The sequence below is a fragment of the Neurospora crassa genome, linkage group I, assembly GCF_000182925.2.
Source record: "Neurospora crassa OR74A linkage group I, whole genome shotgun sequence".
Classification (NCBI taxonomy): Eukaryota; Fungi; Ascomycota; class Sordariomycetes; order Sordariales; family Sordariaceae; genus Neurospora; species Neurospora crassa.
The window spans coordinates 6,106,780-6,134,559 of NC_026501.1; the positions used below are offsets into that span (position 1 = coordinate 6,106,780).

Consider the following 27,780-nt stretch of genomic DNA (forward strand, 5'->3'; position numbering starts at 1 on the left):
TGGCTTACAGTTGCAGTTGCAGTTGCAGTTGCAGTCGCAGTTGCTGTGTGTCTTGGGCTTGGGGGGGGGGGGGGGGAACAATTGAGTTGTCAGTCAAGACATTGAAACATGTCGCCCGTCGTCGTGAATTGCGAGGTTGGCTGGTAGTTCTCGAATGTGTCCGAGCGTCGATGAGACAAGGTGGACGGATAATGGGGATGGAAGAGGCCGAATACGGACACAGATGGGAGCCACAAGTTCATCCCAACCATTTTTTCTTGTTTCTTTTTTTTTTTTTTTTTTTTTTTTTTTTTTTTTTTTTTCCCTTCGTCTCGCCTCTGATTTGACTTGGCCGATATCCGGACGAAAGGGATGGGATGCTTGCTTTATCTTTGCGCTTTCCGTCTTGTCTTGTCCTTGTCGCGCGAAAACGTCATGTTCGTGCACCACAGGATACAATGGAAGTTAGCGGACAGCTCCTGCTTTCTCTCGACTTACTTTACCCCGCACATAAACGACGACCCTAGAGGTATTCAGGTTCAACTCCCGGCATGATCCCATAACCCATCAATAATTCCCAGTCCGAGCACGACCTGGAGTGTAATGGAAGCCAAAGAGTCGGTGTGTGTTTTGCCCCCGTGTTCCCAGCTGCTGTTCTCCGTTGCACAGCTTCTGCTTCAAGAAAAGAAAAGAAAAATGGTTCTTTTTTTTCTTCTTTTCTTTTTTGGAAAAGGTATTGTAAAGCCCAAAAAGAAATGTCGACGGGAGTTACCCCCGCGCGTGAATGCCGTGCGTCACGATGCAGACTTTGGGTCTTCGTCTCCTACGCTGCAGGGCCTGTACGTATACAACGTGGACGCTTGTGCTGTACTAGGCCGCCTGCTGGGCGACCACAGTTTTAGTGGCCCGGAGGTGTGTTGTGAAGAGGTAGCCACTGAAGCTAAAGTCAGGGGCAAGGTGCACCGCATTGCCTTGCACCATTCACAACGGGACCATCCACTTCCCCGTATTGCCGGGCAGTGGAAGATATACCCGGCGTCATCGGATCTGTCTTCACGATGAACAGAAAACAACAAGCAAAATTTTCTCCGTACGACTCGCGATCCAGAACGTATAACTTGTAAAACTTCTATAGTGTCCATGTTGTGGCTTGTTGTACTTGGGTATAGGTATGTGAAAGACACGGGAACATGCTTAGGCCGCCTGCTGAAGAGAGAGCTTTCTCGTACCAAGCAACAATATTATTGGCTTGCGGGCCCACCTAGTTCAAGGCAAGGAAGTAGTATACTGCGTAGGGAAGCCTGATCCTACTGTGATGTCCCGATGTCTCCTTGTCTATTCAAATTTTTCTTGATCTCATCTTCCTTGGCTGTTTTTTTCTGGTGATGAAGAAAGAAAACTTTTTTTTTTTTTTTTTCAAAAAAACAGCAATGGCGGTCAAGAGCCCCGATGGCCATCGTATGACGCCGGTCATTCTTCCGAGGTCAGTGGTCTCGGACAAGGGCATGACTTGTGAGGCTGTTGGTGTCCTGGCAAGTCCCTGGCAGTGCGCGGCGCGCGGGGCGGGAGCTGGACGGGGCTAGGATCAGAGCGGGAGCAAGAGCTGTGACACAGTTCAGGGCTCCCCTGGACCCTGCCCTCGCTGCCGTATTCTGCCCTGTGCCTGTGTTGAGTCAACAATGCATTATAGCAGCTACTGTAGCTAGGTAGTGTAGCTTCATGCTCCTAGGACGACAGGATAAGGACCCTGGCATTTCGTGATCTACACAACAAGAACGGGGATTTCGTTGATATTGGGCAGCAGAACGTTTCCGTCGCCTGGCTGTACAAAAGCGCAACAAGTAGGGTAGAGAAGAAAAAAGGTAGAGGAAGATGGTCAGCATCTGTGGTTGATGCTCTTAAGATCGACTGACCTTGAAGCCCGGTGAAGCTACGCCCATGATTTGCCGGTGTGCAAGCTTTAACATCTTGCGTCGATATCGGAACTTCTTCCCTGGCCTTTGGTGTTGAGCAAAGCAGGATTCAGAGAAGCCGCAAACCGCGGCACATGACCTTGCGCCTTGTCTATCGCCCTGGATTCAGCAAGGACGGGTAGCGGCTTTGCGGTTTTGGGCTTCCACGAGATGTTGATCGGGTTGCGACACGCTTGGCGACGGACTATGGCATGAGGAGAGTTGGGATCGTGTTGAGGCATGACTTTTCTGCACGCAGGCAACAGAGTTGTAGCACACCGCAACACGCCTGTCGCCACTACAGTGGAACGTGGAGCATGGCCGGTTCCGAACAAGAGATTGTTGGAGTCTTGCTGCTATCGACTTTCGAGGTCTTGGGCCGAGAGGCCTGCCAAACTGGCCAATCTGTTCGCTGTCAGTCAACGGGAACCTGAAACTCGGGTTTATTGGTTTGTTCAATCTTGCACATGTCATGTGTTCTCTGCTCTCTGCCCTGCGTGTCATTCTTCTTGTGTTGCTTCACCAAGCCATTGGGTGAGAGCGAGAAGCAATGGATGCAGGAACAGGCTAGAGCATGCCAGGCTATCGGGGCAAATTGTCCTGATAGGGACAAGCGCCGTCTGTGAGCTGATGCTTGCCGACGACGCGGTAAAAGGCAGGCGAACCGTTTCTGTGGAGTAGCTGAAGCGTTGTCCCCACAACTGCCCTGGTCCCGGTCGGCCCCCGGTTTGCTGAAGAGGATCTCTCACCCGGAATGGCAATGTCAGCGATGAGACGGTGTTCAACAGGGGGCCGGGCCGGGTAGCTGATGGCCAGAAAATCCTTGAAGCGTAATGACCGAAGTCTGACACTGGAGAGTAGCCGGAGATGGAGATCCCCTCATCACCTCAGTCCGGGGGCCGGTCCGTCCCAGGATGGCCAATCTGCATCTTTTCTTCTGTTGGTGAGCGAGATGGACACCGATAGATCAACGGCACGCACGGGTGGTCCGCTGCTTCAGGATTGCTGATCGTTGTGCCTAATAACCTACGTAACCGTCAAAGAGTGTCTAAGACGTGCCCAAGGTTATCTCGAAAGAGCAATTTCGCACAGGCTCGAATCGGAACGATGTCGCCAATCGATCCGCGAACGGACAGGAATGCGACGCGAGAGAGGAGGGAAAAAAAAAAAAAGAAGAAAAAAAAGAAAGGAAAAAAAGGAGTCAAATCGAAATCAAAACCAAAACTCCACCAAGTGTCAACGTGAGCACAGGACTGTTAATCGCGTCCTCTTCCACTTCAACCCCACGGGTCTGATAAGCCCTATCAGAGTCGGCAATTCGAGAGGAGTACAGATGACGATACCTTAGGTTGCCTTATGTGGAAGATAAGACATGTATTCAACACTACCTATGTAGTGTATCACCTCTGAAACTCTCGTCGTGTTCGGTAAACCGAAGTCCATCCCGCCATCGTCAACATTTTGAAGACTTTTTGAATACGATTGGGCATTGAACGGAAAGCCATGAACTGATGAACCCGGTTCCTCTCGATTCGGAAACGTCAAGAAATCGCGGGGGCATTATCATCCCAAACCACACCCGCAGCACAGCACTGAGCACACTGGTACAAACGCACATGCTGCAGGAACAACCATACGACAATTTCGCAGTATGTAAGTAGCTGCAACTATCATCATGCACCTGTTGCCCGGAAGACTGGAAAGTTTTTCTGTTTTGGGCGGGACGGAACAGAATGGCAGTTGGAAATAAGGGCGACTCGGGGAGAAACGGGCACTGCAAGTCGGGTCTGGTCGACTCCGCTTCTGGAGCTGTGGAGACCTTGAATTCAAGGTTATGAGTGGATGGCGGAGACAGGACGTTGAAGGTGGGCTGGTGGATCAGAGCAGATCGGCACGGCCCACTTGCGCCTAGGGTTAGGTCCAGGGTCCTGTGTTCAAAAGAACAAGTATCGATTCTGAGGACAAGAAAGACCAAAGCAATGGCGCAAAATGGCACATTGGGCGCTTAGCATTGACTATTCTAGGCATTTCTTGGCCTCAGCAGCCAATCAGCCATCAGAAGTGCCCTATTGATGTGCTTGCATGACAAAATTTTTGACCCAATCGCGTGTTAGACCGTCGCGATTGCCCCGCTTTCCAGTCTTCCTCCTCTTCCACTTGTCGCTTCCATGTCGTGACTCTGCAGTTAGGGTTCCATTTCCATCCTTTCGCACAACTCGACCTTTCACTTGCTGTTCCGCCGTTTACACGGAAAAAACAACCAACCACGCAAGAAGCTGCTGAACGAACCCCAGGCCAACCACCACGGCGGCCGCCTCAATCTCCAGCACCTCATGGCACTGGACCCTTCTGGCGTGCTCCATGCTGGCTTGACACGCATCTGGCACCTAGGTATACCACACAAGTGGAAGGCCCTGCTAATTTTATCCTCATAGCTCGTCCTGGCCAAAAGCCACTCTGCATTACTGGATACGCATCCGAATGCACACCATCGAGGCCACTTGCTAGGCCACCACCTATGCCATGATGAAGGACACCTATCCATGCCATCGAGGACACCATCCGGGCTTGACATGCGCTACTGACGGTACCTAGACCCTTGAACCATGCCCGTCAGGCTTATGGGCCGGGGGGGCCATACCTCTTCGTAGCGGCCCGGGAGACCATACATACCCTTCTCGCCGAGCAACGGCGAGAGTGTGACCGAGAGTCTTTTTCTTTCTTCCTCTCTACACTATCTATCTCTGCCGTCTCTCTCTCTCTCTCTTTCTGTGTGTGTGTGTGCTACGGCCTGGAAAAGATCCGAGTCCAGACGGTATATTTGCTGCACTGTGCTTGTCACCGGTGACTGCTGCCACTGTCACTGTCCTCGACATCAAATCCATCCATGAGCCGATCTGGTTCTGTTGCTGCAATTCATCCCATATCATATCACATCTCATCCCGTCTCGTTTTTCACCTATCCCAACAGGGGCACCCCTAGTTTACCTTTTACTCACACCCAGACATCGATTGGAGACCAGTGTCTTCTGGCCCGTGGCTTACATAGGTACTATACCTGCACCGCACCGCTGAGGTTACCTCGTTACCCTCCTCCTTAGCTTGAAGCGCTTGCCGACATCGCGGGTTGACCATCGATTCGCCCTACATAACTCTCTGTCGCTGTCCGTCGACGTCTCACAGTCGACTTTCCTCCTGGTTCGGCTTCTTTCACTGTGACCACGCGGGTTATACCACAAAAAGTCACATGTTCAATTCATCATAAATCTACCCGGTTCAGCTCATCCTCCAGCGCAGCGTAGCGATATTGAGGATACAAAGATCGGCACTGCCGGCAGCCGCCAAAGAAAAAAAAGAAAAGAAAAAACAAAAACCAACAAGAAAAAAAGAAGAACCAACAAATAGTGGCTTCAAGCCGCCATTGATATATACCCCTCGCCTGTGTCACCCCGAGACCCATAGGGGATATCTCAATCACCATGACTGCTAACATGGTAAGCAATATCAACATGTCCTTGGGATCAGCGACGCAGAGTGCTCACCATATACTACAGGATAACCTACACTATCATGTGCGGGAACATGACCGCCATGATGAAATGCGCCAAAAGACCGGCCCTCGGGTTGAGAGCTTCTTCTCCACCAACAATGTCAAAGACAGGCCAAACTCAGTATACACCGAATTTATGGAGTCAGACTGGGAGATGGATGAGGACGATGTCTACAGCGATATGGAGGATCTGGCTCATGATGACGAGATCTCACCTCGCAACAGTATCGGTTCAGTAAGTCACTTGCACCTATTGCAAGTCCGTGATATGGACCGCTAACAAAGACCAAAGTCAAAGTCGGGCGGTCAACCAAGCTTCACAACAATGTCTTCCTACGACGAGGTCCAAACACCAAGATCGGTGCGCCAAAGAGGAGGGTTCCCGTTCCCGTTTGAGGAGATGAAGCAGGTGGAAGGTCCTAGGGGACCTCATCTTTTTCGCAGCTCCATGTCCCTGCATTCCGTCGAATATCAAAACGCCCTATCCCTATCGCCGATTACGGAACGGAAGGCCCAAGAACATGACCATTTTCTGCAACATACCGTTCATCTTACGACCCTTCCAACTAGGAGCAAGCGCGACTCCGGGCCCTTCCGATTCACCGATGTCGAACTCGACCCACGAACCCTTCCAGAATGGACTCCTGAAATGGTTGCCCAATGGATGTTCAACGCCGGTGTTGAGCTTAATACCTGTGAGAGATTTGTGGAGAACGATATCACAGGGTCCATCTTAATCACCCTAAAGTTTGAGGATCTGAAAGAGCTTGGAATCACCTCGTTTGGGATGCGAACAAGGGTCTGGCATGAAATCCACTCCATGAGGAACATCCAGAAGCCGGACCCTCAGCCCGAAACTCCGATTGAGGATGAGCCAGACCGCAAGGTTGAGAGAGAGCTGCGGAGAAACGAAAGCGTGAATAAGCCCAAGAGGAAGGCGAGCAAAGTGAGGCCAAAGATCAATGATGTGATTTCTCCTCTCGAGTCAGTCTCCATTGTAGGCATTGAGCAGCTCATGCCCAAGCCTCACAGCTGCTCCAAGGGTGAGAACTGCGCCAAGTGGAAGCGGAACCAAAAGATGATTGAGGCGTTTAAGAAGGACCACCCATTTGTCAACATTGACGAAGGCGGTATCATTATGGTTGCGGGAAATCCCGGGAACCCGCAGACGGCTGAGGCTATCGACCCCTTTCGTCCTGTCTCGGACGCCATCCCGTCGGTTGTGGCATCCTCAGACGTTATGGGACCTGGAGATCAACCAACTCTACAGTATCTCCAGGAAGCCACTCTGCGAAATGTCATGTCGCGGGATCCCCAAGACAACGTTCGCCAATTTCTTGACTTCCAGAACCACCATGCGGTCGGCTCGAGCGAGGTTCCCCCAACACCGCCGTTCGAGCTATATCCCCAGCAGCAAGCTCAAGGTCCTCATGCGAGATTACGTGCTCTTCCTAAGCTAGCCATCCCTAATGAGGGGGGCGCTGTTGCTGGACCCGTATCTGCTCGTGCAACCTCTGCTCGTCGTCAGTCGCAGGTAATCCCTTCGTTTCGCGAGATGAGCGATCAATCTGCTTCATCTGAAGAAGCGACTCCGGTTGGTGTATACCGCTTCGGTACACCCTTCTCTGAGATGGACGTTCCGGTCACCATGACCTCCATCCCCATCATCTCTCGAGATGTTTCCCAGTCGGTTCCGCCTGATATGAATTACCGCCATAATCCTGGCCCTCCTACGCGATCTATGTCTCGAGCCACTATCCGTCGGCCCTCCTTCCCTGTCATGCCTGCGCTGGATGAGAACTCCATCGTCACACCCCTCACTGCCGTGCAACCGCAGAACAAGTCTTTCTCTCGGAGAGCCACCATCCAGGCCCAGCGCCCTCTGCAGCCCCCTCCCCGTGTGCAATACCCATGGAGCCAGACCAACCGTACCACCTTTGAGCGCGCCATCGCTCCCATGCCTGGCTCTTCGGCAGTCATTGCCCCAAGCAAGAGTGCCGGCACCAGCCCTACCGAAAGCCATGGAGTCAGCAACAACCCCAGCAGCGGAAGCCGTCTTTCTCCCACCACCACCCAGCCCACGGAAGACATGACAAATGGTGAAGCAGTTTCCTACCAAGGCCTCATGAAGAAGCGCAAAACCAAGATGCTCCGCCACGAGTGGCACGAGCACTACTTCAAGCTCCGTGGCACCCGCCTGACCATGCACAAGGACGCGGCCACGGCCAACAACAAGACGCTCGAGTACATTGACATTGATGACTACGCCATTGCTTGCAGCAGCAACGCCAACACCTCCAAGCTCAACGCCGCCTTCAAGGCCATGCACATCCGCCGCGGCTCCGGCGACGCCCAATCCAAAGAGGACATTGCCGCCTTCAGCTTCCAGTTGATTCCCCAGGACGGTAAGGCTGCCGTCAAGGGGCAGTTGCGCAAGCGGGAGAACAGCGTCCCTGGCCCATCGTCGTCGTCCGCCGCATCGGCTAGCGGGGGCGCTATCCATGGCGCCGTTAACGGCACCGGAAAGATGCACCACTTTGCTGTTAAAAGCAGAGACGAGCGCATTGACTGGATGAGGGAGTTGATGCTGGCCAAGGCGCTCAAACAGAAGGGCGAGGGCGCCGAGGTGGTTGTCAATGGCAGCATGATTTGAATGCTTTCTTTCTTTATTTTTCTCTGTTCTCGATGTCATACCCTCTTTTCGTTCTCCTAGGGTGTTTACATCCTGATTTTGGTTTCTCTAACAAGCTCCCACCGCAAATCCTCTCGTGGTTCTCTTATTCTACGGATGCCTTGGAAAGAGACGATTGAGATACCTTGGGATACCACTTTGTGCCGTTGAATGACTTTTTTATTCCTTTCTTTTTTTCTTTTTGTTTCTTCGGTTGCATGTCTTTCCTTCAGCAACATTCAACGGCGTTTTATATCCTTTGCGTGTGTTTGTTGTGTTCTTATGTCTGGAAAGAAGGAACGGGAAAGCGAAGTATAAAAAGTGGTGAGCATGGTAGATAAAGGTTAGGTTGTGTACTGTCAGTTTGTGATATCAACACGTAGTACCTGATCCGGTGTGGGATTACAGGAATTGGGGAACGTTGGTTTTACTTTTTACGATTTTACGACGAGTTATGACCCTTCGATACCTTTTGTTTTCTTCTTGTCGAACGTTCACGTTGTCTTTCTTTTCAAGCTATTAGATATGACGCCGTTTTTGGGTAGTGCACGATTCTGACCATCTGGCGACATTTGGTGTGCATTTCCCACCACGGCAAAACAGAAAACCCATATGGAATTACATAGGGGGGGAATCAGGCAGAGACTGGGAAAAAGGCGGAGGGAGGAAGAGTTCACCACTGCATGCTGGATCTGGATACAGAAGCATGGCTCTTGGAGAAGCAGATCTAGATTGGAAACTAGCTAGCTGGCTATTCAGTCAATTATGCGTGCCCCTAATGAGGCAAGATCGAAGAAAAGTTAAAATCGCAACCATCTTTTTCACCTTTTCAGACCAGCGTGATCATACGTCTTGATGTTAGTTACATCTGTCTAGGCCTCCAGATCTTCCTTCGTTTTCGAGACAAATGATGCCACTGTTGAGACCCGACAAAGCCCGATCAACGACGCTAGGTGAGCCCGAAGAGGACGGTGATCTTTCAGTGAGGCAAAAGCAACCCATTATAGCGACCTTCTTTTGCCATCTCAAGGTCCATCGAAGCTCGCCGTCGGGGAGTTCGCCCGAAGGTGACCTTCTTGCTATGCACATTAGCCACCATGTTCACCAAACCACCTTCAGTCCTCGGTGAAGGATCAGCAGATTGCAACTCCCGTTTTACTGTTTCATTAATATAAGCCCTCATCAGGTCTTGAAGCGCCGAGCCCAGACACATCACATGAACAAAAGTGGCTGTGTGTGTGTGTGCGTGTTAACGTGGTCTATTAGCGTAGTGCAAGTGACAATAAAACTTGGGCACCCACCAAAGAGTGTGTGGGTGCGTAGGTAGCAACGAAGCGAGACAAGCAGGCAGTGAGAAAACGTTACTTAGCCGCCCGAAGCACGCTTCGCGCGTGTAGCAAGAAAAAAAAAAAGACGGGGAATCCCTTGGTATGGATACAGGAGGTGCCCAGGTCCATGGCAGAAAAGGAAACTCGGCGCTTAGGGGCAGGTGGGACGAGAGGTCCAGTGTGAGTGGATGTGTGATCGATGAATGCCAAGAGAGTGTTCCGGGTACAGGAGCAGGAAGGAGCACTCGGCTTTTGCCTTCCACCTTCCTTCCACCTTAGGTCCTTCAAAGTACCTTTCACTTGATAGGTCGATGAGGGAGCTTGAACTGAATGGACTCGGAACTGTAGAGACACAAGGATGGAAGGGACGGACTTGGACCGGCTCTTGCATTTCTCTCTTTCTATCGCCTTACCTTCAACCCACCCATTCCTTCCACTTTGGGATTCAGTTCACGGAAGGACAGAAGAACAGTATTGGTACATTAAATCGCCACCATACCTCTAGCTAGGTACCTACCTAGTCATGATATGCTTTCCTGAACACCCAGACACACAGTGAATATAGTGACCACAGCCTGCTCAGGGGAAAGAGGCAGCCAGGCCTCAAGAATGGGCCGTTCACTTGTCCGGGTGGCAATAATACCGTGACGGTCTGGTGGTCAGTTCGACCATCGGCCAAGTCTCCGAAGGAGCGGCGAGGTCCGCGAGAACAGTACAATGGGATAGCTGTCGGTGAGGCAAACGGATGCATGAATAAAACTGAGGTGAGAACCATCGCTTTAGATAGATGAAGTCATTCCAGGCCTCTCTCTGGGCCTCGTTTAGGCCTTAATCACGACCTGTCCGCGAACGGTCTCTTCAAGCACCACACAAGAGTCCAGTTGGTTGGTCTGCTCAATCTTCTCGTCTCCTTTCTTCCCTTTCTTCACGCTTCTCTAGGTAATAGCTGTTGATCACGATCAAAACACGGAGCAAGCTATCCAAAATTGACGGTCCTAGATACCGGGAATATCTTGTCAGTAAGTACATATCTGTGAATCTACCCTTCGGCGTCCTCATGACATTGTTCTTTTCAACAACTACTATAGCCGAGCAATACGAAAACTTCGAGATCAGTCGTGACTGATAGATAGGTAACTTTGACATGCTCTATCAATTCGTAACCTGGCGGCTTGTTGGCTATACCAAACCATCTTGAAGCATCTTCGCATGAACCCCACATTCTGATATTTACCTCGAGTAGAAATGACAGATGGTGATATGTCAGACCAGGACTTAGGATAAAACCCAACTTGTCCCATTCTTTAATTTCAATCATCGCATTGTCCAAAGCAAAACCGTTGCGGGTCCCACGCACATCAACCGCTGTGTGTCTCCCTCGTAGCAGCGTCAAAGACCTTCAGCATGACCTTGAAACTTCCCCCCAGCTTGCCCTACACCTCTTCAAGGTCCAACGCGCGTGCCCCAGCGTTTCCCATCTCGGTTCTGCTTTAGATGTTTCGGACGGTACTCGTGTCAGCTAATTTCCAGGTATTGCTGGTACTTGAGATGATAACAAAAAACTAAGATATTAAAATATCAGAAAGAGGAAACCTAGACAAAATAAGTGGTAAGATAGGGCTCACCCAGGGTCAGTAAAGAAGGAGATCAACCAGGGCTCCTCGTCACGCAGTCTGTTGGTCAAGTAAGACTGGGCCGCCGCATTCGCTACATCGTACATACGCTGCATTGGGGACGGCGGCAGATTGAGCGATCTGTACTATACTAGGGACAATCGGCGACCAAACAAACCACGATCACAACCCTTCCATTTATTTCTGTATCATTTATTTACTCTACTCAGATTTTTCTCACCTGAAATGGCAACTCCCACCTCTGGTATCTAGACACATCTACAAGCTGGGTATGAAGAGGTTGGAAGAACTCACATCGTCCACACGCCCCCCCCCCCCCCCCCCCCCCCCCCCCCCCTTCCCCTTGCACTTTCCATCGTAACCCAAACATCCTCTTTATTCTCGTCCTTTACTTTCTCCTTCTTCTGGGCGGCCCGTCCTCCCCCCAAAAAAAACAGAGCCAAAAACCAACCCCCTTCATCAGCTCCACAAACCCAAACATATTCGTTTCTTCTGTTAATATCATCCACCTGGGCCTCCCTACCCTTCGGCTACACATTATCCTGTCGAGGCGTTGGCAATGGCTACGTCAATGGTGTCGATACCATGCTTCTCCGCGAGCTCCTGCACAGCAGCGGCTACGTCGGCGCGCACGTTCGGTCCGATCTTGACGATGGGCAGGGCGTAAAGTCTCCAAGGGGTGAATGGGGAGACTCGAAAGGGATTGAGAGGTCGGGTGGAGAGGGTTGCGGACGGCGGCTATGACGGTTATTTCCTGAGACGCTGGAGGTAGGAGGAGAGTAGTAGGAGGCGGCAGCAGAGACGGCGGTTGAAGCCGGTGATGAGGATGGTTATTATGGTGGGAGTAGTGGTGGTGTCTATTTTGGACTGTCAAATGGGTTAAAACCGTTGTCGAGCGACGGTGAGACTTGAGTGTCCTGGTAGTTTGACATCTCGTTTTATGCTTATGATTTTGGCCATTGTGTGCTTTGATACCTCGCCCATTTTGATTAAGATCTCTCGCAAGAAGTATATTATCATGATTTGAAGGAGGCGAAGACGTCATAATCAATGTGCAACATCAGGTGGAGGTATTACCAACAACGTCAATGGGTGGAGGGATGACAAAGAAAAGGGCGGTTTGTAGAATTCGTGGGTGCAGTACCATAGGTAGAGTTCAGAATGATCTCTGGGCGTTTTGACAGTGATAGTTCGGTTTTTGGGAGGTTCCGGAAGTTAGAAAAATCGAAACAAGTTAATAACGTGCATATCGTCGAGCGGCTACCGTGAACAAGCCTCGCGACTTCTGAAGATAGTCGAATGGGTAATGTTTTGCGATAACATGCCTCAACCCATGGCATCGCACAGAGAACGTGACGTACTCGAAGATCCGCCCCATCAATACTTATCGATGTGTGACATTGTGTACACGCTGTGTAGCCGTCAAACAGTACTATAGCTCCGAGCTGTGTCGGATGGTCAAATGCTCCGGGTCATGTCGAGTCTTCGAAAGAAGGTCAGTGTCCCCGGGCCCGTCCGTATATGCACCGAGCCAGGTTCCGTGTGGTCCGTGCAAAGCAGCTGTTTCCGCTCCGTCATTCAGGTCGGCACCCGGCGCTTGGCGAGCGGGCGCTAAGCCTTTGTCGGCTCAAGTAGTGCACACTATTTCTAGTGACGCTCAGTGGAGATCAAGTGACCCCTGAATGAACCCAACAGTGGATCCCTGCTAGCGTAGCATTGTAGGCGCGGACGGGAAGGATTGTGGACCAACCAAGCTGCATCTTGTCATCTTGACTTTGACAACTCTAAACACCCTAAGCCATCTGCCACTCATTCGCCCACTCATCATTCATCGCCAGGTCGTCGGCGCTTCACGTCGACCAAGCACTTGCTCAAAAGCGAAGCGCTTTGAGACCCTTTTCCACTGCCTTGATCCACACCTTGTCTAGCGTCTGGGCTGGGCTTGAGGATCGGAGAGGCCCTGACGATGCCCGGTCACACTCACCCAATCTCAAAATTCACCCTGCATCCGCTGACTACCTACACCAGACTGACGAGACTGACTGACCACCATGGCCCCATCGCCGCCCCGTCGTCGCTCCATCGCTCGCCCCCCCGCATCCATGAATGGCATGCCCATCCCGGGGTTACAGATAGCAAGGGCCGCATACATATGCCAATCTGCGTGGTACCGTAGACGGGAAGCCTATTGAGGTTCCAGGGCTCACCCATTCGCGCCGGTGGTTCCTTGGATGGTGAATAGCGCCAGGGGTATTCAACTTGGGTGAGAAGCGGTTGGAGGAGAGCGTTGCGCTGGTCTACTCCATTGGGCCAAATGATGCGTTTCCGCTGCTTTCTGCAAAGATTTTTTTCTTTGTAGTAATCAGGCGCATGCTTGCCTGTCCATGTGTCAGTCATCTAGACTATCCAGACACAAGCGGCTTGTGAGCCAGAGGGCCGGCACCCCCAGTTGTCGATATACCCATGATACCTTAACCAAGCCGTTCCTGACTTCCTCTCCCATTTGCCTCAATCTTCTCTTTCCTGATTTCTTGCCCCGTTCGTCGTTTGACTGGTCAACGTCGTTGTCATTTTCTTTGTTTGTCGTGATTCTGGGGTTACGGCTTCTCATCTGCCTCTCAAACGGATTGTCACATCATATCCCAAGTCTTCTGATTCTTCTTTACCTTTGTTTTTCTTTCTCCACGTTGCCGGCCACGAGTGAGACTTCCTACCAAATTTTCGAGCCGTCTCGACTGTAATCGACATAATAGCCGGCATCTCTTTCACCCAGTCCACTACTCAGCACGGCCCTGCTCGAGTAGATATTCACAATGCCGGGGCCGCGGCGACTACTACAGCAAGCGAGCTCACTACTACTGGTTGTCGTCGCCTTGAGCGCGACAACAGTCTCAGCCGTACCAGCTAGCCAGCTGTTCCAACGACAGTCAACATCAACATGTGCGGCCGAGGGCTTCTCAAAGTGCCCACAAGCCGGCTTGCCCGATAACTTTTGCTGTCCGACCGACTCGACATGCATTCCTTTGGCCGCAAATACTGCGGCTCTTTGCTGCCCAAATGGACAAGACTGCTCCATGATACAACCGATTTCCTGCGACACTAGCAAGCAGGATCCAGTGAAGAACCCTCAAGCAGGCCTCAAGACAAATGTTTTGGATGTGCCTTTGAAGCGGTGTGGTGATAGATGCTGTCCATGGGGTTACTCTTGCAATACCGAGGGTTATTGTCAAAAGGATGCGGATCAGTCAAAGACGCCCCAAGAGTTGAATAACAAGCCATCGCCAAGCGTAACGACAACAGCAACCCAAGTGCCAATTAGCAGTTCTCAATCCTCCCAGACAACATCCAAATCAGTATTCTCTGTGACCGAACTTCCTGCAGGAACCGACAAGCCAACAGCAACCAATAAGCCGACAGCAACCGACAAGCCTCCAGAAACCGGCACGCCTGCAGCAAGTGGTAACCAGTCAGCAGGGAGTGCAAAGCCGGTGGAAAGCGGAAAGCCCGACCAACAAGATGATGATGATGATGATGATGACGATGACGGAGGAAGTCCCAATCTCCTCATCGCTGGCGTGGTTGCAGGTGTCGTGGTCTTCATCATCGGTGGTCTGATTACCCTCTACCTCTGCATCCTGAACCGCAGAAACAAAGAATCCGGAGCTGGAGCCAGTCAACACGGCCATGGCGAGAAACCCCGCCTGAACCGATCTACGTCCTCCTTCGGCAACATCATCAGCAACCCCATTGTTGCCGAGGACACCATCCGAACCGACTTCAACCGCTCAGTCTCCGCCCAATCGCACCGCGGCCCTAACTCGGACTTTGCTGCAGTATCAGGCAACGTCAACCCCTTTGATACTCCCCCTCGCGGGTCTCCAAACGACCACAGCCGCAACAACAGCCGGGCCAAAACCCCGTCCGAGGGACAGGACAGCAGCATAGCCTACGGTGGTTACGGACGTAACGTCAGTGGAAACGTTCCCGGCCCATCAGCCTACACCGGCACCAGCACCAGCAGCCGCAACAACTCCCCTCCACCAACAGCAGCAGCAGGCGGTCGACCCGGCTACACCACACCACCCATTACCCCCTGGGGCGCAACGAGCGGACAAGCAAGCCCTCGCGAACCTAGCGGAATCAGCATCAACGTGTTCGCGGACCCACGAACATTGACTCCCGAGCGGCTTGCCAAGAGCGATTCCAATGCCAACGCCAACGCCAACGCCAACAGCAACACGTACTCCAAATTCATTAACAACAACACCAATTACACCTATCTTAATAACACCAATACTTACAACACCGATGATTACGACCCCTTCAATCCCGATAACCACCAGGGGCAATCAACCAGACCAGTGACAACCTTCACGGCAATGATGGAGGAGGCCGACTTGGGTGCCGTGGCGAGGGGTGCTAAGTACGTGCCGCCTACGCCCAAGACTCCGGCTGGGTTGCTGGGACCGTCGGTACCGGGGGCGGATAACATGCCGAATAGGTTCTAGTAGGTTTTGCTCGCGAGCGAGCTAAGCTGTCCCATGTGTGTGTGTGTGTGTTTGTGTATGCCGTGTTGGTTTCCTTGCGCGAGTTTGGGGATCATCGGTGTTGATGTCGGTAACGGGGAATATTGGCCCAAAGAGAAATGCATGCAGATGATTGGAAACGAGAGATCTGTCTGGGAACCACGAGGGGCATACACATTTCTGTCTATTCTTTTTTCTTCTTTTTTTCTTTTCACGTTCCTTGTCTGTCTGATTATTTTCCATCATGTCGAGAGCGAGGCGGTGGGCTGGATCCAACGATTCTTTTTCGACACGACATCATACTCATCTACATGTCTTTTTTGCCCCAATTGTCTTCTTTCCTTGTTCCCTGCGGAAGACAAAAAAAAGGCGTTTTGCGTTGCATTGTGCTGCATTTTTTTCACTTTTTTTTTTTTTTCCTTTTTCCTCAACCGCATTTTTCGCATTTTTGAAAAGACGGGGGGAAGGGAGGCTTGGCTGCGTTGCAGTTTACATAGCGGGAAAGGAATCAGGAGGTGGTGGCAGAGGATGGGATAAAGGATACTATTTTCACACTGGCCTGTGCCAAGAAATTTAAAACCAAGACAAGGTCGGAATGATTTTGGACAGAAGGATGACGGAAGGATGGACCGTTATTATCCGAGAGGAAAGGGAGATGGCAAAGTATGAGGGGTGGTGGAGGAGGAGGAGGAGGCTGCAAATTCCAGTATCCCAGCGTCATTGATACCCCGTAGAATGCATCATCCATTTCGATATCCAGTTAATTCTTTCACGTATCTGATTTACCCCCCGAGCACCTCGATAAGGCTTGGCAATTTCACAACTTTGAGTTGTTTCGTGTTAAATCTCTCAAATTTGTGCATTGTCATTTCTTCAACGTGCACCTCCTTAAATTGTCTTACGAGGTCCTCTTGGAAACTTCCCAGTTCATATCCTCATTCGAGGCAAGTCTATATACACAAAGTGCCCCAATATGATTAGAACGCCGATACCAAAACCGTACAAATGCTCTCCTCTATGCCCGTCACCTTTATGTGAATCTGCCAAAACATGCGAAAAGGGGTATCATGTCCATATCGCCTACACCATACTCCCCCCTCCCACTCTTTCCAAGAACTGGAGGCGGATGCGAAAAATGCCGCCTGCTCATTTGTTTCTCGAAGTGCTCTAAAGAGCCGTTGTTACTACCTGTCCACCAAGTGCGTAAAAAAGCCCAGCTATCCTTCGGCTGTACCTAGAAGCCTGGGAATACTTTGCGTCGTAATCTCTCCCCTGTGTAGCGAATATGGTCAATCCGGAGCTCTCACGGCAACAAAGAACGATCAACTTACAGGCTGGTGCTTGTGACTCCCCGTCGTCGATATCAGATCCGCCAGCCAGCTCCCGCATCCGCTTCCTCCCGAGCACAGGAGGACTACCCCTCTGCACATTACCATTATTGTTGTTTTCGACTTGTTTTTGTTGCTTTCGGTCCGCGCGTTGAATAGAGCCCTGTCTGATTGACATTCGGGATGGAGTCGTGCCAATTGTAGCTGCATCCGCAGCTTTGGACTCATCTCCTCCCCCCAGTAAGCTCCTAAGACTCTTGCCCCCCCGGATTGGCTTTCCTTGATCAACCATTTCGTATTCCGAACAAGAATCTTCGACTGTTATCCGGTCTCGTAGTCGTCGCACCGCCCGTTCTCGCCGCACCATCGCATTGGTAATTTTGGGACAGTACCCGCTGGGCAGCATGCAGGCTTTGCAAATCGGACATAGCGAGCTGTTTTCGCTGAGAAACTCGTCGATACATTGCGTGTGGAAGATATGCCCGCAGGGAATCTCGCGGATAACCGTAACTCGGTTCTGGTACGGTTCCAAGCAGATAGCGCATGCTGGCTGATAGTCGGTCGCAACGGTGCTGGGGGCTTTCTCTGACATAGCCACGGTTAGCCCAGAAACGGACTGCGCGGTGGCTGCTTCCGACTGAGTGCGACTGCATCCCCTGGGCCTGTCGGGACGTAAAGATCTCGGCGATGTTGGCACACTGATGCTGTCCGGCTCGTAATGGTAAGTAAAGAGAGGGAACGTGTCGATGACCTCCATAGGCACCCTCAATCGCTTGATACCCATTCGTTCTAGGTTGACCTCGCCGGAAATAACACGTCTGCGCAGGGATGAGCGACGCTTGGCTTGGATGAAATGCATCAAGAGCGAAATCCCGATAATAGCGCCCAGGAGAACACCGATGATGATCAGGATGTAGACCCATATTCCAGGTAGAGCGGTGTCGGTCGAAACCGACAACTCGGTCCATACTCGTACGAAATCGCCCGGGCTAGGATTATACACTTGGGCGATTCTATCACCAAAGGGTATTTCCGACACGTTACCCGAGTACAAGCTCAACTGGTTCATAACTCGCTGACCAGCGGCACCTGACATGGCATAGATGGGATACCCAGCTTGAGATCTCCATTTTCCACCGTCTCCAATATCCCATTCATCTGAACTACCCTTGGGAGGTTTTTCGGTCGAGTTGTCGGGTTTGTAGAAGATGAGACCTCGGACCGGGTCTTGACGAGCTGAAATCAAGAAGTGTCGAGCACACTGGGCGTTAATCCAAGGCACAAGGGCGATAAGGTTGATATTAGCGGGCGGAAGCTGAGCACGACGAGGAGCAGATTCTGGTATATATGCGGTCAAGTTATCCGCACAAGGGTATTTCTCGGAAAGGTCGGGGACGTATAGTAGACCCTGGATAACGCCATTCTGGGTTGCTGCATACTTGGAGGCCAGGACCGTTATATTCTCGGCGATGCGGGTCGAAACTGTGAGTGTGTGCTATTGACAGCGTGTCAACGAGACGTCTCGCGTAACAGCAAGGTAAACTACCAGACATACTGTTAAAGCCGTCACATTTCTGATGACGGTGTTGGAAATAGTTGTGCCACCGCGCCAGGCTGGATTGCTAAGTAACAGGCTGCACCAAGTTGAGGCGGGTCAGCAAGGACAGTTCCGACGCTGTGTCGTCTAGTACAGGGGAGCTCGCGATGTCGGGACTAAGGCTGGTGCCATAGCGATCCATCGCGTCCGAAGCCATATGGCTTTGGCTTAGGATGCAGATGAAATCTTGGCGATCGAACTTGGCGACAGAGAAAACGAGGCAGAGTTGGAACTTGGCTGGGCTTAGGAAGGGGAAGCTCCAGTGCAGGGTCCACTTGGAGTGGGTTAAGAAGGAACTGAAGGAAAGGTGGACGAGATGGGGGGGTCGGGTAAACCACAAAAGTGGGAAGGACGACGACGTACACGACATTCCGAATCTCATCGACAGCTGCAACAGTAATCGTGTCAGTAGATGGTCGTCGATAATTGTGTTAGGTTGGTATGACGAGGTCGAAGATGTGTCCCCATGGCGGCGACAGACGGTGCTCGTTTCCTGAGGCTTGGCGAGGCTTGGCTAGCCAAGAGGTGATGGCCTCAGGAGCATCGACCGGACGCCAAGCACTACCTAGGAAAGCGGAAGCGGAGGGGGGGGATGGGTGCTTTTCGGGGTGCTGTTCGGAGGGGCTTCAAATTATAGGGGGAAAGAGAAGGAGCGACGGGACCACCCACACATAGACATTGTTGGGCATTTCGAAGGGTTTACAGCGGCCCTTCGGCTCCGGGTCTTATGGCATCCGCAAAACAGCCGTCTTCTTGCGAAAGAAAGCCGTAGGGGAAAATGGGCTGTGGGTGCTGCTGCCCTGCCGCTGCTGCTGAGGTTGAAGGACGAGAGAGGATTTGGTCGATGGCGAAAGGAATGGACGGACAGCCGGGCAAAAGATCAGAAGTCGTTAGGGGAGAACTGGGATGTTTCAGGGTTTGGTCGGTATGAAGTTAGGGGGAAGATTGGCGACAATGGAAGTTGGCGTGCTCGAGGTTGCTTGCGAAGTCAAGTGGAGGCTCGCTTTTCGCTGCTGTGGCTGCCAATTCCCAATCAACTCGACGAACTTTGGAAGGACGGATGCTGCGCGCCCTCTGCCTGGTTGCACTGTCTGCTGCTGTTGCAAGGAAAGAGTGACGGGGAGATGGGAAAAGAGCCAAGATCTGGCCGACCGTGAAGCCAAGAAAACGGGAATGGCGAGTGCAGATGTTGCAGTGCAGATTGCAGCAAAAGGCACGTTCGGCGGGAACGCAGACCACAAAGACCGACCGAACCGACGGGACAAGACAAGGCGGACGGGATGGAGAAGCCAGGCGATGCGATGGGGATGCCGGAGCGCAGCCGCTCGCCGCTCGCCGGGGGGATGCCAGTGATTTTTCAGGTGTCGACTGCAGTTTCACTCCCAAAGTTGACGTCTTTTGTCATCCACCCGACCACAGTCTAGCGTGGTTTTATTATTACCAAGTACATGCCTGGCCGCTCCTGTCCGTGCGTTTTCACCCGCCCACTCCCAACGCAAACGTCTTTTCCGACGTCCCATCCGTCGTCCATCATATTTCCATTCGGCTGCACAATGCCCCGCTGCGTCCTGCTTCGCTGCTCTCCTCACCTTTCTTTTTCTTTTCGCAGACCGATCTGAAGCGAGCAGATCTCCTTGCGATGCGTTGTGCGTCCCGCCTTTTTCCCAGAGGCGAAAGCTGCATCGCCAGCAAGGTCGCCTGCTGTTCAGCCGAAGAAAGGGGGTGAAGGCATGGTGAAGTGTCTGTCCAAATTTGGCGACAGGACTGCTACGGAACCGTCAAGACACTTCAACTATGAGCGATGGCAAAAGAAGGAAAGAATGAAAAGAACAAGAGCCGGCGACAGCTCCCGCGGACCGTCTCAGCAAGACAAAAGCGAGGTGCATTCTGGGATCATGGGAGTGCTGTCGCTCGCACCTTCCCTTCGCTTCCCTTGCCCTCCGATGCTGTGTCCGACGTCTCTTCCATTTCCAGATAAGGTAGGTACGATCTGTTTTTCATCCTATTCGGCGTCAACAATAAAAGAAGGGTTCCTTGCTTCGCCTTGCCCACTCAGCCAGGTGAGGCTTCGGATCGCACGCTTATTCCGTTCGCATACACCACCCCGTCCGAAAGACGGGGACGGGGCACAATAGGGTGTTGATCTCGACGTGTTGACTGGATGGCCGGAGATAAAAGGAAATAGGGGTGAGTATGGTATGTTCACGGATTCATCATCCTGACGTCTGAAATTTGTCACAGGTGACTTCTCAACTCGCTTTCCACAAAAGCCTGTTGTTTTGTAGACTCCATCCAATATTTAAGCAAAGCGAACCAGCGATCGACATGCTCTACTGCGTAGTTCAAGCGCTCGGTATAAAACCGAACCAAACATCGAACCATGACTAAGCCAAGTACACTACAAGGGCAGCGCGGTACACACAATCAAGGCGCTAGTGGCACTACAGAAAACTTCGGCTTTAACAAGTCCAAAATTGCCATTTCACGTACAGACTGCCACCTTGAGCATGGAAGTTTTGCCACTCCCAGAGATCGCCCAATTGACGAGGTGCCTTTTTATATCGACGCAGAGGTGTACCATGGTGTACAGACAGGTTTCCAACGACTCAAGAACCAAGTTTCATGTCCAATACATCAAACTAGCAATCCCTCAAAAGCAAAACTCGATATCTTAGTAGAAGCACCGACCTCACTTCCTAGCTTAACCTATGGCTCCACTATGAAATCTAACTGGATACCCGAGTCTGGAATGCTCCTTATTCTTGGCTGTGTCGAAGACCATTCCAGACTTTCAGCTGGTGATCTTCAATTACCTACAGTATAGCATACTAATCAAGTCATCACCCCCTTTTCTTGGACTACCTATTACAAATGCTACGCGTTGAAAGCTTCCATCATTAAAGAACTGCTTTTCTTCCATGCCGAATTCCGTAGTCCGATGGTTTGGGTAATCTGCTCGCAGTCGCCCATGGTACTGTCGATCTTGAGCCTCAAACAATCGAACGGGAACCGCCTAACAAAACTGTTAGTAATATAGCACACCTGGTTAGTAATATACTAGGTAGTACATACGAACCCACAACATTTGTGATTCGGCACTTACAAGATCACCGGGTGATCACCCATCTCAATCCCTTCTTCCTTTTTTGTTTTATTTCATTTTTACATTCTCACTTGACGTTTTTTTCCCTTGGTACGCCTAGCCGGTATCACCAAGACGATAGTCCGAATGATTGACAAGCAAGCAGCAGCTGCGTCCCGTCTGCCATGCTTTATTGGGAGAAAGTTTCATGTTTCACAAGAAACAACAGCTGTGAACGTAAAGCCCGTCCCAATCACCTGAGTACCTAGGCTATGTATGACAAAGATACCGCAATGGTCAAGAGACACGTATACATTCTTGTTTTCTCTCCTCCCCCCTCTCCCCAATAGTAATCTACAAGTGACAGGTGCTCAACGGGCATACCGGTTTCTACACTACATACATATCCATCCATATACTTGTATGTACCGAACTTATTCCACCTCTCATCTGAACCGGATTCTCCTCTTGGCCATGAGGCTTGTCAAGGGGGAGATACAAATCAGGCACGGTTACACCAGGCCTAACCTATACACTACCAGTACGCCGTGGACAATTAAGCAATCTTCATAGGTTGCTGCCGAGCGTTGCCCAGGAGCTTGCGCTACTCAAGCCATCTGCGTGTGCTAAGATAAACCATGGCATGGCATGGCATCTTCCCGTCGGTATCTGACTGGATTTTTGGTGTCACTGGATTCATTTGATACAGACATCCGGGTTTGACAAGGAGAGTTTAATATTTTAACAGATGTTGTCTAGTCAAAGGTAGGTACAGCTGAGAAGAGGGCCCAAACCCAATCAACTTAAAGTGGAAGAAAGAAAGAAAGAAAGAAAGAAAGAAAGACAGAAAGATCAAATTTCGTCAGAACAACAGTTGTGTTGCATGTATATCAATATACATATATACCTCTATATATAAAAAATGAATCATCTCGACTGATCCTCCCTTGAGCTTTACCTCGTGCTCAACTTGGGTGGTTTCAAAACCGGGACATTACACATCGATTGAGTGACCGTGAGTGAGTAAAGCCAGTTCGAACCAAATCTTTGACCGGATCCAACGTACGGAGTCCCAATGCGAGACATGACATGGCATGGCATGGCATGGCAATCGAGACACCGATACACTCACTCTGCCGTCCTTCACCGGTGCTCGGTTTACGTACCTACTTTTAGTAGCTACCGCGCTGAAACGAACCAGTGAGGTCTCGGCCAGGCAAATCTGATAACCTAACAGTCAATAGTCAAGATTCAGTTTGTCACCGATCACTCGGCATGGAGCCTGAGGCCTTGCGAAGGAGGAGAAATCAGAGGCTGAAACTACAAAGGTAGAAGGGCTACAACTGGCAGCGGTCAGGTATGTTTTCAACAGCTGATGTGTCGTGGTAGTTACCTAGTGAGCTGATATCGTGAAGGAAGCAGACATCATGCGGAGTAAGGAGTAGTCGGACATGTAGGTCCGTATGAGGTCCTTAGGAGATGTACTAAAAAGTTTGGTCAAGTAAGCAGAGAAGGTTGGATGTCGATGTCACAATGTGCGTCCATCTTTCAAAGTGCTATATTTACAATTTGCATTTGACCTATCCGTTTGTTGCTTCGTTGCCGTTATCCTGCTTTCCTCTTTCACACACACACACACATTTGGTTCATTGGTAATATACACATGTAAAAGTATAGATGGCAGCTGCCGGGGCTGGCTTGGTTTTTACTTTCCTTTCTCTTTTTCCGGCCGGTCTCACCGTCATGCTATCCTATCGTACAGAACAACTTTTCCCTATATATCCGGGTTCCATATAGACAGACAAAGTCACAGAAGTAACTTGGGCAGCAACCGTACAATAATCCATCTCCATCCCGTTCCACTCGCTCTTTCTACCCCTCGGACAAGGTGACAGCCGTCGGACTGTCGATGGCGGCGGCAGGCATGGACTGATGGACCAGTAGTCGCGAGTAATTCAGAACCAAAAAGTCGAGGCTTAAGCTTTCACGCTCCCGCTTCACTTCCTACTTCAATTCCTCCTCACTCCTCCCTCCTCTTCCCCCGCAGAATGGAAGCAAGAGGCTAAACAGAGCTATCACCGCCCGTCAAGATCCTAGTCTCCAGCCTGGCCTCCTCCTCGACCTTGGCCCAATCAATCATGTTCCACCAGCTCTGCGCATACGCCAGCTTACCACCCATACCACCCACACCAGTTCCGTATTCGCGAAGCCACGCGTACTCCCACGTGTTGAGGCACAAGATCGGAATCAAATCAGTGCCGCCGGGAGCCGTAGGTTCAAGCTTGTTGCCCTTGAACCCAGCTGCGCTGCGCTCGAAGAAGCGCTGGCCGTTGCTCAAGCCCTGGGGGGAGCTCCCGATGGAAGTCTGGGCGTCCATCTCCTGGCGGCGCCAGTGGGCGCCCGGGTAAGGAGAACCAGCCAAGTAGGTGGCCATGACGCGGAGGGCGACGGGCTGACCGGGAAGCTGGGTGCGGACGAGCCAGACGAAACCGGGACCGAACATGGAGACGGCGGTGCCGATCATCTCGTCGCGGAGCGTGTCGACGGAGCCGAAGTTCTCGTTGATGTGGTAAAATAGCTTGTCGCCCATCTTGACGGGGACCGGGGACAGGTGGTCGAAGAAGAAGTGGTTGTTGTGCGCCATGGAGGCGTGGTTGAACACATGGGCGAGCTCGGGGTCGCGTGCGGTGGCGAGGACGATGGACTTGGTGTCTTTTTGCTCAAAGTCGGTGCCTGTTTGACGAAAGAGAAGTAAGCAAAGTGGTTTGTCGGTTAGATATCTCCCATGCAGCAAAATAGGTGACATCATGTCTTCCCCCCCGGATAGGCAGGGCATGCTCTGGCTTGAGCTTCAATCCGAGTCCCCTTCCTTCTATTTCCTCCACCAATTCCTTTGTGGCCTAACCACTGCGCTAATGCCTCCTCTTCCTCTCAGGCTTAACAGCATCCCAGCTTGGCGTTTTCGACCAAAGGATACCAATTCCTCGCAGCCAGTAATCCTCGCACGTAACCTTCATCCATGCCATGCCGTGCTATGCCGTGCCACATGATAACGCAGCGACACCAAATTCCCCAGACGAGTATGTTCTGTGTTGCTGTGTCATCCGTACGTACCTACTACAAGCGCGTTAAGCTTCTCCAAAATGAAGGTCTGGTACTCGGTATAGGCCATGTTGACGGAGCCGGGGCTGAGGAAGTTGCGGATGCCCTCTTGCTCGAAGTTGTCGCGAAGCGGCATGAGGTAGTGCTGCCATCTCCTTTGAGCGGCGATGCTGGCGCCGGCGACGGCGGACTGGTTGGTGGCGACAGCGTTGACGGCACGGCCGAGGAGCGAGCTTGTCGCACGGGGTATCCTTAGACCCATGGAGCCGATCATTTTGTCTGTTGGGGTTTTTTTTGGTCTCTTTCTCCGCAAGAAAACGGCCCGGGGGTCGGAGGAAAGGTTCGGTGGAAGGGAAGGTCGGCCGGTCGTTCGGTCGGGGGAGATGGACGGTGGACAGTGTGTGTGGGGGGCGGACCTTGAGGACGGACGGAGACAACTTCAAGACTGGACGGGCTGCCGGCGCAGAGCGGACGCACTTCAGAACACACGGGCACTCAACCCCGGAAGACGGTCGAAGTGGGACGCGACTTTCGAGACTTTTTTTGCTCCGCTGCGGAAGGACCCGGCCATTGGAGCAGGGACCAATCGTTGGGACGAACTGGCGGCCGGCAGCCTCACCGTCCTCGCAAAGAGCCAGGTTTGACCCTAACCCTGGATGTTATTGAGAGGTACCTACCGTCCTTGGTGGGGTAGCTGTTTGCCAATTCCGGAGTTCCGTACTTGGCGTTCACATTGACTTGCGTCTTCAACCGTTTCGATGATGTACTGGTGCACAGATACTGGGCATCTTTCTCTACTTTGCTCGTGTATGTGCTATGTTCATTATCGTACTTTGACCGATATTCTGTAACGCTATTGTAAAATAATTCCGTGGACGCCGTTGCTCGAAGTCCGAACAACTAACAATAATCACGAGGCGAACTGGACGCCCTCACCGGACTTCCCCCACCAGTACTACTTGACGCCAAAAACGACCCGATGATGCAGTATCCCGAACAGAATGAGGAATATAAACAGTGAACACCGACACCCCCTTTGAATCAATTTCCCTTCCTTCCCTGGTCATTCAAACGTCGTCCTCCACCATCGCAAGAACATCAAGCTCGTTCCTGACCATCCGCTCGAACTCTTCACGACTGATGCCAGCGCCGCGTGACAGCTGGAATAGACTTCGAATCGTCCTTGAGACGTGCTGCTTAACTCCAAACTCGACTCGATCTTGCGCTTCCGCCGTTTCTTCGAGCTTGGCCACCATGCGGGATCCGTTTGAGCTGGCGCTACTGGCTGGGCGCGGATGAGCAAGGCTTTCCATCCTCTCCTCGTCCGCCTGGGACATGCGCCGGCCACTTGAGTCAGAACCGGACTTATCAGAGGGTGATCGGGATGGAACGTAACCGCCGTTGCCGTCTCCGTTTAGGCCCAATGGCGGCGGCGCTGGTGCGGACTTGATGACAGGCGGCTCATATGCCTGTTGTCTTGGCGACGGAGACCTGCGAAGGGGGAGACCATTAAGCGGTGCACCACCCCCCACAGCTCCGCCCTGGAAGGCCTCCTCGTCTGGATCATGGGGGTCCATGGCTGGCTGTACGGATTCGTATTGGGCGAAGTACGCATCTTCGGCGGACGGACTACGCTCAAAGGGATGGGGTTTTTGAGTGTTGAGGCCGGCGCCCAAGGACGGCGGCGCAGGAGAGCGGCCTTGACCGGGAGTTTGGGAAGGCGTGGCATCGTATCGGCCCCAGTAATCATCGTCGTCATCCTCTTCAACCGGTTCAGCTTGGACGGATACTTGGGCAACTGGTTTGGTTTCTGGCACAGAGATTTGTTGGGCCTTGAACGCCTTCTCTGCTTCATCGAGTGTAGCATGACCCTGGAAGGATTCGAGGGGAGATGGATTGCTGGCTACACCGACCTCGCCCACACGCCATCCGTCGCCGCCACCGTCTTTGTCGTTGACGCAGTACACAAGACGAATGAACAGGTCGAACTCTCCCAACACCACGAGGGTCTGAAGTGTCTCGGGGTCAGGTCTCCTGTACTTGATGTGGACGTCGTAATCCCAATCTATCTCCACTTCTCCCGATACCGGATGGGGATCCAGGCTACCGCTTTGGGCGATCTCGGTGAGTCTGGAGACCTTCGAAGTGTCATAGGTAAGAAGACGGATCCATGGATCTGAGCTGGCGCCGGAAAGAAGCTGTACTCGCTGTCTAAGAATGGGCGAAAGAAGGGGCAGTACTGTTGTAGCTGGCTCGGTCGACGCAGACGCTCCTGGCAGGGCGGAGAGGACAGGCCTCACGAGGCTCTCAATATCCGGAGAGGCGATACTAGGAGGAGCCATTGCTGCGATGGCCATGGTAGGTATTGTTGTTGTGGTAATGAGATTGTGAAGGCAAGGTTGTAATAAGTGTTTGATGCGGGGGTCCAAAGCTTTGCTTGTAGCACTCTCCAAGAGAAGTTGGACTCTCAGCAAGGGTTGCAACTAGTTGACTTTATAGCGACTAGTCTTGGCAGGCGAACAAAGTGAATGATCACATGCGATGGTTTGCTCAACACACGTCGATGAGTATGCGTACAGTGGAGCGTGGCTTGGATGCTTGTCTTGCAGATGGGCAGGAAGATGTATCTAGCTCGATCTATCTCTATGCACTCACTGCAAGCACTGCGGATGGCAAGGGGTTCTTGGTGGGTGTATGAGCTTGGACGAAGGTTCTGTTGCTGCAGATGGGGTGCAGCGCTTCTGCTCGATGGGCAAGCAGGTGAAAGGGTGAAGATGCAAAGTCGGAACTTGAAAAGAAAAGTAAAAGAAAAGAAAGAACAGCGGAAAGAAGACAGGATGGAAGAGAGAACGGAGATCGGGGATATAACTAGGTAACAGCCTCAGAGGATGAACAAAAGTCCCACCGGTGGGTTCACGGGATTCTGCTACGCTTCGATGCCCTGTTGCGGGATGATGAAGATGACGGGGTCCATCTCGTGAACTGCAAGAGTTAGTTGAGAGCCCTGTGCATTGAGCGCAGGTGGACATTC

The 27,780-nt window shown here is 51.8% G+C and overlaps 6 protein-coding genes across 6 annotated transcripts; 3 read left to right on the forward strand and 3 right to left on the reverse strand.

Moving 5' to 3' along the window:
* Nucleotides 1-778: 778 nt before the first annotated feature.
* Nucleotides 779-1,562, forward strand: NCU07390 (hypothetical protein; the record flags this gene model as incomplete). The annotated part of the gene is made up of 2 exons (XM_952808.3): nucleotides 779-818; nucleotides 1,408-1,562. 2 exons carry the CDS (start codon nucleotides 779-781, stop codon nucleotides 1,560-1,562), a joined length of 195 nt encoding a protein of 64 aa, XP_957901.3.
* A 3,073-nt stretch (nucleotides 1,563-4,635) lies between these two features.
* ham-9 (hyphal anastamosis-9) lies at nucleotides 4,636-8,978 on the forward strand. Its single transcript, XM_952807.3, has 3 exons — nucleotides 4,636-5,425; nucleotides 5,486-5,716; nucleotides 5,774-8,978. The coding sequence occupies exons 1-3, from the start codon at nucleotides 5,411-5,413 to the stop codon at nucleotides 8,132-8,134; spliced, it is 2,607 nt and encodes an 868-aa protein (XP_957900.3). The 5' UTR covers nucleotides 4,636-5,410; the 3' UTR covers nucleotides 8,135-8,978.
* Nucleotides 8,979-12,916: 3,938 nt separating this feature from the next.
* On the forward strand, nucleotides 12,917-16,437 carry NCU07388 (hypothetical protein). Its single transcript, XM_953788.2, has one exon. It carries the CDS (start codon nucleotides 13,928-13,930, stop codon nucleotides 15,620-15,622), a length of 1,695 nt encoding a protein of 564 aa, XP_958881.1. The 5' UTR covers nucleotides 12,917-13,927; the 3' UTR covers nucleotides 15,623-16,437.
* Nucleotides 16,438-16,488: 51 nt separating this feature from the next.
* Nucleotides 16,489-19,945, reverse strand: NCU07387 (hypothetical protein). Its single transcript, XM_953787.2, has 5 exons — nucleotides 19,235-19,945; nucleotides 18,929-18,953; nucleotides 18,524-18,602; nucleotides 16,972-18,463; nucleotides 16,489-16,912 (listed from the first exon to the last, which is right to left on the reverse strand). The coding sequence occupies exons 1-5, from the start codon at nucleotides 19,242-19,244 to the stop codon at nucleotides 16,875-16,877; spliced, it is 1,644 nt and encodes a 547-aa protein (XP_958880.2). The 5' UTR covers nucleotides 19,245-19,945; the 3' UTR covers nucleotides 16,489-16,874.
* Nucleotides 19,946-23,248: 3,303 nt separating this feature from the next.
* NCU07386 (Fe superoxide dismutase) lies at nucleotides 23,249-25,293 on the reverse strand. Its single transcript, XM_953786.2, has 2 exons — nucleotides 24,762-25,293; nucleotides 23,249-24,380 (listed from the first exon to the last, which is right to left on the reverse strand). The coding sequence occupies exons 1-2, from the start codon at nucleotides 25,021-25,023 to the stop codon at nucleotides 23,710-23,712; spliced, it is 933 nt and encodes a 310-aa protein (XP_958879.1). The 5' UTR covers nucleotides 25,024-25,293; the 3' UTR covers nucleotides 23,249-23,709.
* A 238-nt stretch (nucleotides 25,294-25,531) lies between these two features.
* On the reverse strand, nucleotides 25,532-27,726 carry NCU07385 (hypothetical protein). Its single transcript, XM_953785.3, has one exon. It carries the CDS (start codon nucleotides 27,104-27,106, stop codon nucleotides 25,817-25,819), a length of 1,290 nt encoding a protein of 429 aa, XP_958878.3. The 5' UTR covers nucleotides 27,107-27,726; the 3' UTR covers nucleotides 25,532-25,816.
* Between the last annotated feature and the right edge of the window lie 54 nt (nucleotides 27,727-27,780).